The sequence below is a fragment of the Herpailurus yagouaroundi genome, unplaced genomic scaffold (assembly GCF_014898765.1).
Source record: "Herpailurus yagouaroundi ecotype Mexico unplaced genomic scaffold, PumYag 29, whole genome shotgun sequence".
In the NCBI taxonomy this organism is placed as follows: Eukaryota; Metazoa; Chordata; class Mammalia; order Carnivora; family Felidae; genus Herpailurus; species Herpailurus yagouaroundi.
The window spans coordinates 116,330,936-116,343,024 of record NW_024412377.1 but is presented as its reverse complement, the minus strand read 5'-3'; the positions used below and the strand labels follow the sequence as shown (position 1 = coordinate 116,343,024).

General features: G+C 37.7%; 1 protein-coding gene across 5 annotated transcripts in view; it reads right to left on the bottom strand.

Annotated features, from left to right (window-relative positions):
- Positions 1-12,089, bottom strand: part of PLPP1 (phospholipid phosphatase 1) — a 91,344-nt gene that overhangs the window by 25,773 nt on the left and 53,482 nt on the right. For 4 of the 5 annotated variants that reach the window (XM_040453209.1, XM_040453241.1, XM_040453233.1 and 1 more), the window contains one exon: positions 4,045-4,325. In XM_040453209.1, coding sequence (XP_040309143.1) covers positions 4,045-4,325 — 281 coding nt within the window. Of the gene's footprint in view, positions 1-4,044; positions 4,326-9,619; positions 9,772-12,089 lie in introns of all 5 variants that reach the window. The other variant, XM_040453215.1, reaches the window with a different exon arrangement.

Below are 12,089 nucleotides of genomic sequence, written 5' to 3'. Positions count from 1 at the left end.
TTTGCAAAGACCTGAATAGCCCAACCGCCAGACCAGAAAAGCCCCATACCCCAGACCATACCCCACTCGTCCCCTTCCCTGCCCATGGATCATGGGCTGAACCTATACTGACCCCAACCCACAATCACGTGTTCCCTGCCTGCTCTCTTGCATGTATGCTCCCAACCTCTCTCTATAACACTGTAGGTGTCCATCTTGCTGGCAGAGAGGTCAGTGTTGGCAAACCTAGCCAGGAGCTGTCCAGCCCCCCTGGGGTTCCTGGCACAGAACAATCCGCCCCAGTAACACCAGGGCTCACCCACTCATTGCCTGAGTTAGTGGCCAGTGATAGATCATTCAGTAACAAAGCTAATTGTACACAATCTGAAATTCACCTTGCATTACATCCTGAGATAACAAATGTCATGCGAGCTTGTGTTCCCACCATCCAGGGGATATAAGGCACTGGTTCACAAAGTGTGGTCCTGAGATTAACCACAGACAGAGCAGCCTCTGGGAGTGTGTTAGAAACACATTTTCTCAGCCTCCACCTCCACTTCGAGAATTAAACACCTGATGATGAAACCTAGAAATCTGTAGTTTAACAAGCCCTCCCGGTGATTCTAATGAATTACTAACATTTAAGAGCCATTGGTCTAAAGATTTTCTTTGAGAGCATCTCCTTAGGATTCTCTAAAGAAAATCTTCACCTGGGCAGAGTGCTACAGGTCTGAACTACCTGGGCTCTTGAGTAATTTCTTTTCACAGACTTAAAGTAATGCTATTCTCTTTGGCATAAGCAATGGCAGCTGGATGTCCCACAGTTACAAGTATAGCCCCTTTTCATTTATAGTAAATCCCCAGGTATTAATTTTAAATTTAATATTTAAATTTAAATGAAGTTCTCTGGATATTACAATGAGTAAGTATTCCACTATAGTCCATTTATGTTCTCACTTCTATGTTTAGGATCCAAGGCCACAAATGAAGCCTGGTAAAAGTCCATCAGTGATATGAGACCACAGGGCCGTGCAAACAGGCAGGAAGGACAGAAGGAGTAGAAGGGAACAGAAGAAAATAAGAGAAAAAATAGGGAAAAAATCAAGACCAAAAGCCAAAAATGTAGAAGAGTACTCTTACCCCTAGATGTAACTGTGACTCATTTATTGTCAACAAAAATGACTCATTTCGGGTGCTTATGTTCCCTTCTCTCCAACGTTAAGCATTATAATTTTATAATTAAAAGTACAGGGGGCAGGCTGTGTAGAGAAATATATTAAAAGAGATTATACTATAATCCTAATATATTACAATGTCTAGACTGAAATGTTTTTGTGTTTTTGGCATCCTGACTTGTAAAATTCAACAAAAGCAATAGGAAAGCCTGAATCCAACCAAATTATGCTCCACAAAAGTATAGCAAAGCAAAGCCACAGTTATGCACCAGTGTCACAAAGCTCTGAAACTGCAGCAACACCTAAATTATGCTGGAAACATTAATGGAAATCACATTTTTCTCAGAACACACAAAATTTTCTTAAAATTTCATTTCTAGGTTTGAGTTTCCTTATTTCAGAGCCCGAAAGCTTACCAACAGATCTTCTCATTCAAAATGTGGGTTGCTGAAGAAACTTTAAAGGGTAAAGTGTTAAAAAACCTACATGTACTTAAGTCATCAGAGTATAATGGTACATGCTGGCCAATTTAGATACATTAGGAAGAGATACATAATTGGACATGTATAGACTGAAAAATGTAATTACTTTTATGCTATTTAAAATAAATTATATTATTTCACATTTTGTCCAAATGGCTTATATAAGAAAGAAAAACCTCTCAATAAGATATATTGTTGTGTTACAGGGGTGCTGGGTGACTCAGTCAAGTGAGCATCTGTCTTCAGCTCAGGTCATGATATTGTGGTTTGTGGGTTTCGAGCCCTGTGTCAGGCTTTGTGCTGTCAGCTCAGAGCCTGGAGCCTCCTTCAGATTCTGTGTCTCCCTCTCTCTCTCTGCCCCTCCCCCCACCTTGTGCTCTCTTTCTCAAAAATAAACATTTAAAAAAATTTACAAAAAAGACATATTGTTACAAGAAAATTTTCAGCCAAGATTTATGCCCCTGAACCAGAGAAACAGTACATGTGTGAAGAGTCTGTGTCCTTTAAGAATCATTTATAATGGTATTTTCTGGAGTTTAGGTAAACCCTTATTACCTGGTGACTTTCTTGAATCCCCTGGCCAAGAGAAAACATTAGAGTTTTTCTATGCAGGAGAGATATTAGAGAGACAAGCATGGATAGTCCTCTGTATTTCCCTGGGTCTTCAAACTCTTCACCAAAGGTCACTTAACCTCCTAGTCATTAAATCTGAGAACTTTCCCTCAGACACTATAGTGCTTTCAGAGCAGAGAATGAGATCTCCACATCTCACACCCTAAGAGCCCAGGGCTGGTATTGGTAATTTCATTACTCCTCAAAGCCATTTCTGCACCATTCTTCCTCTAGCCCTCATAAAAATGCTTGCTTACGTAAATTCAACAATACTACTTTCTACTATCTACTTCTCAATTCCCTACTGCATTAGTCACTTCTCCCTCCTTCATTCATTAGGACTTTATACCCCTGTATCAGTCAACCTCAAAGCTTGCCATTCAATAGCCTCTCTATTCTCTGGCCTCATTATCAACAAGGAGGTTCTCTTCCACTGCCATCACTTGTTTAATAAGTGATGCTAGACTAAGCTCCATGAAGACGAGAACCACAGCCTTCTAGTTCACTGATGAATCTCCTGCACACAGCACAGTGTATACTCTTAGTTAAGTAAAGTGTTTTTTCATCCCTACTAAATGTAAAAATTAGGAGCTACTCTAAGGCCTGTGTAGCTTATAAGAGAACCAACAGGGATAATAAAACGTCTGAGAATCATATATGAGAAACAGTCAAAGGATGTTTTACCCAGAGAAAAGTCTTTGTTGGATGATGAATAACTAACGTAAAGTGATAGCTACTTTAAAATTACAAGGTCGGGGCGCCTGGGTGGCGCAGTCGGTTAAGCGTCCGACTTCAGCCAGGTCACGATCTCGCACTCCGTGAGTTCGAGCCCCGCGTCAGGCTCTGGGCTGATAGCTCAGAGCCTGGAGCCTGTTTCCGATTCTGTGTCTCCCTCTCTCTCTGCCCCTCCCCCGTTCATGCTCTGTCTCTCTCTGTCCCAAAAATAAATAAACGTTGAAAAAAAAATTTTTTTTAAATAAATAAATAAATAAAATTACAAGGTCAACCATATAGAAAAATAAAGGCGACAATGCTGAGACTTGAGATGGGAAACTGGCTCTCCTACTAATTAGTGATTTTATTTAATGTTACTGGGCCTCTGTTTCCTCATCTATACATTAAAAGAACTGGACCTTTTGGGTTCCACACATCTATTTCATTCATGACTAACAGTGCTCCAGGTATAGAAAGGAGCCCACGAAGGATATTAAAAGAAGGCAACCCTAACACCAAAAGCTGTCAAGATATAAGGTGTCCTTATAAAAATATTCTCAAAAAATACTAAGAGACTGAGCAGAACTTAATACACAACTGGAATTCATCAAAAGTCAGCAAACTATAACCCCTGGAGCAGCCACTGTTTCTGTTAATAAACTTTTATTGGAATATAACCAAAGCCATTAGTTCAAGGATTGTCTGTGATGGGTTTTTCCTGGTACAACAGTATGGCTGGACAGCTGTCAAATTAAGCAAATGGCCCACAAAACCTAAAATATTTACTGCCTGGTGCCTTAAGAAAAAGTTTGCTGGTCCTGAACTATATGACATACCAAGTTCATTTTACATTATTATTCATTGGACATACAAAGACTTGCATTAAAATGCTCTTAAATAGAAGGTAGGGCAAAAATGGGGAAAAAAGAATAAGATAATAGGTCAAAAAATGGTCTCAATTCACGTCCCAGTAACTACACTAGTTCTCTCTTTAAGCTAGTGGCTAACTCATCTCCAGTGTCTGGAAGCTTATTTCCCAAGAATACACAAGATAAAACAAACATTAAGGATTTAACACGCACCTGCCCTCCTTCACTTTTTGTGCATTCCCTCGACATATGTAGTTTTCAATATAACCAGCACTGCAGTTGATTTTTGACCAATCTGGGTCACAAACATCCAAGAAGTGAGGCCGCAGTCTGCCTATTGAATACTTGGCAATGTCAGTCAAGGACTGACTAGCAGCTGCACCAAATAAAAATGTTCCAATGGCTTTGTAAATAGTGGCTATGTAGTTATTCCTGATAAAGGAATTCGAGTGCAAGAGGTTATAATAAACAGACAGGGCTTCTCCAACAATCATCTGAAAAACAAACAGAAAAATAGTATGTTAAAGCAGGAACCAGGCACTTTAAGCAAAATAAAAAATAGAAAAGAAAATGATAAATCACAATAAAATCTTTATTTTCAAAACACCACCTTTTTTTTTTCCATTTGCAAATGGAGAGTCAGTTAGGATAGCTAATTCTACACCATGAAAAAAGGTGCTAGATGAATTGTGGATACTGCTTAAAAAGCAATGGCTAAAACAATTTCAAACTCTACCTGAAACAATACGATCTTACTTTTTTTCTTGTACTCAAATACAGTGAGTTTTAATACGCAATGATGTATCACAGAGAACAAAAACCATGGTTTGTTAAAAGAAGACAAACTTCCCCAATTAGAATATCCCTTATATAGTACTTTTTCTGGCAGTCTTCACTTTTATCAAACATTCCTCTGAATCAAACACATCCATCATATTTTAAAAAGTAAAATACTTTCAGGGAGTAAACTAATATAAAAGCAGAGATCTAACATGCAGGCCAAAGGGTACAGAGGGCAGAGATCGGCTGACACACAGCCTCCCAGTCCTGCCTCTACAGACTTGTAGGCCTGGCTTTCTTAGCAAGTCTCATTAACTGATCAAACATACATTTGATAGTCTCCTTCTCCAAGAAAATATTTCAAGTGACTCTTTCCTCTTTATTTTTCACTGACTTTGTTTTGCACTAAAAGTGGAGACAACAAAGCCCCCTCTCCCCGCCCCCACCGCTTCCAGTAGAGCATGTGTCAGCATAGGCCATTGGTAGTGAGTTTAAAGGCATAAAAAGGCTTCCAAATACTTGACAAGCTCATAGACCAAAACCCTAAGAAATCCAAAAAATACTGAAAGGCAAAATTATAAAAAAAATTTATACTTTCTGATAAAATAATCCACGTTCTAGCCACTTGAGACCAAAATAAATAGTTAAATGACAAGAGTCAGCTTGCTGATATTGGGCGAAGTGGGGAGACACAAGTCACAAAGTTGTGCTTAAGATACAAACTAGTTTCATGGCTTTGTCTTAAATTTTCATTAACAATTTTACAGAAAATTCAAACATTTCCATGTAGTGGAGATAATTTCCAATTATCTTCAGGGTCAGCCTTATCATAGGTAAAACAAATGGTTGTCTTCTGAAAGAGATTTCTTCATCTGTCTCCATGGCTCCTAGAATTCCATAATTAGAATGTTAGAACTCTAACAACTGTGAATTGTAGACTATGAATTGTACAAAAGCAAGAATGAAGTTTTAGTCATTGAATAGAAAGCCAGTACCACCACGGTGGCCTAAAACAGAGCAGGTGGTTAATAAATTTTAATTAAAAGTGTTGCCTCTTGGGTAAAAGGTAAACACCCTTAGTTTCAACATTAAGCCCCACAGAAATACATTCCTCATTATAGTGCTTAATGTGAATGACTTAATCAGATCCTTTTCTCAGGAGAGAAAAACCATATGTACTTCTAGGGATACCACACCTCTGCAATTTTGCTTAGGGTTCTCCCCAAGTGCCTCCAGTAGCCCCGTATTAAAGTATACACTGTCTCCTCTGACTGTTAAGATATTCCAGCAACTGCCTTGATAGATCAACAGCAAGAAAATACTTCTCTCATGTTTCATTATGGAATTGTTCTTTGATCATTTAAAATATAAACCAAGTTTATTAATCAACCACAATCTGAGCAGCTGAAATATCCCCACCTCAGCTGTCTGCTGTTCATCCTGCATAAGCACTCAACTGTTTTCCAACTCTTGATCTTTGGGAGTCTTCCTAGGCATGATGATCATTTTTTAGGACCACCTAAACCCTGGTCTTGACACTGATGACAGCAAGTCAGCTCACTAGGAGAATTCAGAGTACTGGGCACAGATGACAAACTGATTCACCGAAGTAGTGTAAGCTGAAACTTAACCCTAAATGGTGGGAAAGGGCAGAGGGACGCTAAAGCTGACTAACACTAGGCTAGTGTACATCATTTTTTATTATGCCCTCTATCTTAACTGAGGGAAATAGACGAGTTCTAAACTGATTTTCCAAATTAAATGTTGGGATGTGTCTGTGCATTTCACTACACATGACGCCATGTTTGTTTCATTTTAATATGTTATTCTGCCCTTTGAACCATTTATGCCAATGCTTAGCCTTTTGAAGTCCACACCTAAGCTAACTGTAGTCTTACTTTAGAGCTGGGATCACTTGTTACACATTATTTATACTCCAAAGATACGATAAATTATTAAAGACATAAAGATAAGTTTGGGGGACTAAAACCAAATACTCTGAAAGATCAAAGCTAATAATTACCTAAATACATGTAATTCAGTCATTTCAAAATAACCTATGCACCACACTATTTTCTCACCATCGCCTTTAAAAAATCCATCAACCAAAAGGATTTATACATCTTTACAGTGTCCCTGTATTATGTGTCTTCCACTCAGGGTCCACTTTCCCAAAAGTGTAGTCTAAAATCACTGGTGTACTTCTACTCCTTCCTAAATATCTCTAACTACCTTCGTTCCCGTTATTCTACTGAATATTTTTCCAAAGTCAAAATGGTCTCATCGGATTGAACGGGTATGAAAAGTCAAAATGGTCTCATCAGATTGAATAGGTATGAAGTCTGAATCACAGTCCTGATTTTTTTTAAAGAACTGATAGATTTTCTAGTAAATAAAATTAAATGTTTACACGTTTAACCAAGTGCTGTCTGAAGGAAGTGGAGTTAATGAACAAAGTTAATTTTTTGTTTAATTACTACATAAAACACTGCTCTGTGCAGTGTTTGTTGATACGGTTGACATGAAAATAGGACTTTGATAGCACCTTTAAACAGTATGTTCTTTTTTTTTTTAAAGAAACCTATATTCAATTTATTTGTTTTATTAAACATAAAGATAACTTTCTCACAGCTCATGATGAGAGAGTCAAAACTTCCAAATTAATGAAATATAAATAACAAGTCCTTACTAAGTGTTGTGTCAGGCACTGCCCTCGATGGGCAGACCATACCCCCACACTTGCTGCCCGCATTCAGCAACCTTTCCTGATGCAGGCCTTTGGTCTGTAATGGATTTTCTGTAGTTCTGTTGGTGCAGCATCCCTTTTAGCGAGATGCAAAGTCAAGTAGAAATGAAAGACAAATACTTCTGCAGCAGCATTAGAGTACTCCAAAGGACAATCCTGCATGAACTTGGCTACTAAGTTGACCCTTCAAACGGCACAGGTTTGAACTGAGCAGGTCCACTTACACATGGATATTTTTGATAAATACAATACAGTACTGTAAATGTATTCTCCCTTCTTTAGGATCTTCTTACTTTTTCTTTTTTCTAACATACTTTATTCTAAGAATATGCTATGTAACACATGTAACATACAAAATGTGTGGTAATTGACTAGGTTATCAGTAGGGCTTCCAGGTAACAGTAGGCTATTATTAGTTAAGTTTGGGGGGGCATCAAAAGCTATAACATGGATTTATGACTGGGGGTCAGTGCTCCTAATCCCCACCTTGTTAAAGAGTCAACTATATTTGCAACTAAGTGTCCTACTAAAAATTTTATATTCAAATAGTATCTCAGAAACATATATACTTAAAAAACTACTCTTACTGCCTCTTTAAAGGAACAATCATAGGCCTGACTTTCTTTCTTTTAGTAGTAAGAATTCAGTTTAAGATGTATCTAGATCAAAGGGATCTGCTGATTTCTTAAAACTTCAGCATACTGCAGGAGAGCCAACCAGTATTACTGTGCAATTATTCTTATTTTATCTGAGCACCTGGGACATGCCAGATTCCACCATGCCCAGGTCCATGGCAGGCAGCAATGGTACCCAGAAGAACAGGAACTCACAGTCTCATGAAACAAACTTGTTTATAATGAAGGTTTTCTTTGATTAATTATGTACCACAAATTATGAGTTGATTAATTCTCAAGGCTAATAAGGAACTGTGATTATTCTTGAATAAAACATTAAATTTCTAGGGGCACCTGGGTGGCTCAGTCAGTTAAGCATCTGACTCTTGATTTCAGCTCAGGTCATGATCTCATGGGGTTCGTGAGATTGAATCCTATGTCAGGCTCTGCGTTGACAGCATGGAGCCTGTTTCAGATTCTCTCTCTCCTTATCTCTGCCCCTCCACTGCTCACACTCCCTCTGTCTCTCTCTCTCTCTCTCTCAAAATAAACTTAAAAAAAAAAAAAACACATTACATTTCTAAATTAAGGGTTTTTTTTTTTCAATAAACTCCAAAACAGACAAGACATATATGTTATCTTGTTAGACTATCTCCTGAATGGGACCATATTTTTTCCTTTAAACCATATAACTCTTCTTTCTAAAGTTATAAGTTATGGAGCATAAAACTATTTAATCTAAGTCACAGACTCTCTAGGTCAAGACATTATAAAATAATCTAGTCCAATCACTTGAAGTCTACTCCCTGGAACACATTCTCTAAGCATTCCCACCTGAAATTCTAAAAACAATAGTTGCTATTATGTTTTAGTACCAATAAAACTTCTTGTGTTCACTGCTAATCATATATAGAACTTTGGCTTTTCTCTCTAGTTTGTGCCATTATCTAAAAATTCTTTAGGGGCACCTGGGTGGCTCAGTCGGTTGGGCATTCAACTTCTGCTCAGGTCATGATCTCATGGTTTGTGAGTTTGAGCATCACGTCAGGCTCTATGGTGACAGCTCAGAGCCTGGAATCTGCTTCGGATTCTTTGTCTCCCTCTCTCTCTGCCCTTTCCCTGCTCACGCTCTGTCTCTCTCTGCCCCCAAAATAAATAAATGTTAAAAAAAAGTTTTCAAAAAAATAAAAATTCTTTAAAGTAACATGGGTTAGAATGAAGTCTTAAGATTAGTTACTTGTGATTTTTTAGAACTCAGTAACTAGAAAGTAGGTACATATACACTGATTCCACAAATTATAAAATACCCTAGGGTATAAAGTATGCTAAAAACACACTGCTATAACATTCATCTATTTCGTGACTACTGCACCAATAGCAAATGAGAGGTCTACACATCACAGGGACTCCGAAAAAGATTAGCATAAAAGCTACACACTTTCAGTGAGGTTCTTCTAATTATACATTGTTATTCCTTTGGTCCCACTTAAAACAGCTGAGATTTTCTTGATCAAGTAACATCTTCAATTAAAGGTTCGAAAAAACACACATTGTTTTGGACATTTATGCATTCAATAATTAACAGATTAACACAAAATTAAGCCAATTGCCCAAAAGTGATAAACTTGGAAAAGTGGATTTGACTTACAACAATAATACTGAATGGAATGATTATTCCACCTAATAACGCATAAGGTATGGTGTCTTCTTTGTAAGGGTACTTGATGGACTCATCAGTACAGAATATTCCTCGCTGGAAGGGGGTATGCCTTGAAGTAAGAATTGCAAAAGGCAATCCAGCTAGCAAAAGGAATAAATGAAAATATCATTAAAATAGAAATATGAAAATTAATGGCAATAATTATCCCAGAGACTGTTTAAAAATGCATTTGCCATGAAAATAAATAAGAGCACACGTAAAAAGGAAATGCAGCAATGCATGCAACAGAAGTTAAAAAGATTACAGTTTAGATTAAGAAGGTAGAAAGAACAATGCTTAACCAATTTAACGAAGAGTATCTTCTTCCCTTTCTTCTTACCCAAATAAACTAAGCCGATTTTAGGGAAGACAAAAAAAAAAAAAAAAAAACACAAAACAAAACAAAACAAAACTCCCTTCTCATGCTCTTGTTTGCTGTTTAATCACAGGACTTTCAACACTATTCCCAAACCAATTTGTTACACACTTTGCTTCCAAAAGGAAAACAGCATTTTGATATTCTCCTTTTTGTCTCTACATTACTACCACATTTAGACAGTACATGGTCATGGCTAAGCTATAGAGTATCTAAAAAATGTGTTATCCACTCTTTTCTATACCATCTACAGCAAGTTTAGAGCTGCTATGAAAAGGACCTGAACTTAAACCAAGTTTAAGAAATAAGAGACAATGGAGTCAAGTACAAAAACTCCAAAAGACTGTTCTCTCTGGTTTCATCACTGTTTTCCCTGAAGATCATGTCTCACACCTCCTAAAATTAAAATGTCTCTTCCCTAAAAGTCAACTTTAAGAATTCATTTCTCCTTTACTTCACTGAAGCACACATACTGATTAACATGAAGCATACTGATTAGGAATGCCCTGTAAGAGTGTTAAATTAGCAAAAACCTTCTACATGAGGTCTGTGTCAAGATTTATCCAAGAGCGGAAGATTCTCTCCCTCAGAGACCCATTCTCCCAGAAGTAATGCCATCACCATCAAGCTATCATACTCACTATATATTCAAATGTTCTTTCCATGAAACTACAAGTCTTGACAACCATTTACAGTTCTCATTAACTCCACTAACGCCCCAAAGGCTGAATGACAACTATAACTCTGCCCCTCTGCCTGAGTATCATTACTACAAATATCAAGTATGTTCTATCTAAAAGGGCCAAATGAAAAGAAGCACTTTCCACGGCGCCTGGGTGGCTCAGTTGGTTAAGCATCCAACTCTTGATTTCAGTTCAGGTCATGATCTCAGGGTTTCATGAGTTTGAGCCCTGCGTCAGGCTCTGCACTATGTACAGAGCCTGCTTGGGATTCTCCCTTTCCTCCTCTCACTCTGCCACTCCCTGACTTGTGCTCTCTCTCTTGCAAAATTAATAAATAAACTTTAAAAAAGGCGGGGAGGAGGGCCTCTGGGTGGCTCATTCAGTTAAGCGTCCAACTTCAGTTCAGGTCACAATCTCCTGGCTTGTGGGTTCAAGCCCCATGTTGGGCTCTTGGCTGACAGCTCAGAGCCTGGAGCCTGCTTCTGATTCTGTCTCTCTCTCTCTCTCTCTCTCTGTCCCTCCCCTGCTCACGTTCTGTCTCTCTCTCAAAAATAAATTAACATTTAAAAAAATTAACAAAAAAAACCCACATTTGGAATTATTTATCTTCCTGCTTTTCATTTATACCCTGAATACATAAACCAAAGTTTATATCTCTGTGTTAAGCTATTTGCCAAGAGTGGCCACCAATTAGAAGTCTTTAAGACATTCACAAGGTTCCCAAAGGCATACTTATAGTAAATGCTACAATTACCAAAAAAAGAAAAAAGAAAAGAAAAATAAAGAAAGAAAATTAAACTACAACTGACTTAGCTAACAGACCCTTATACCACCTCTCATATCTGATTTCAGACTATCCTCTGATTCACCAACCTGTCTGCATTCAGAGGAATGGGACAAAATGCCCAAGACTTTAATACAGATACCACAGGTGAGCACAAACATTTTATACTTAGCACACACTGTGGAGGTTAATAAGCAGATCGATGATTTCAGTTATTGCCTGCCCCATATAGTAACAAAACATTCATCCTTCAATAGCCATACTCTTACCCAATGAGCAAATTTATTTTGTATTCACAAAGAATCACCAAGTCCACAATTCAAATCTACACATGATAATGGAAATTTTCACTCTCTACATTGCATATTTCTGAATTCGTTGAATTTTTCAATGATTTCTTTTTTTGTGGTAAGACAAGAAATCTAGTATGGAAATTAAATCCATATATAATTAGTGTCCAAAGTGCAGTAGACTTTATGTCCTTATTCTCAGGAAAAATTCCTCTTAATAAACCCAAATATATTGAAAAACGTTCTTAGCAAGCATATCCACCAAGTTGATTTTTTTCCCTCTGAC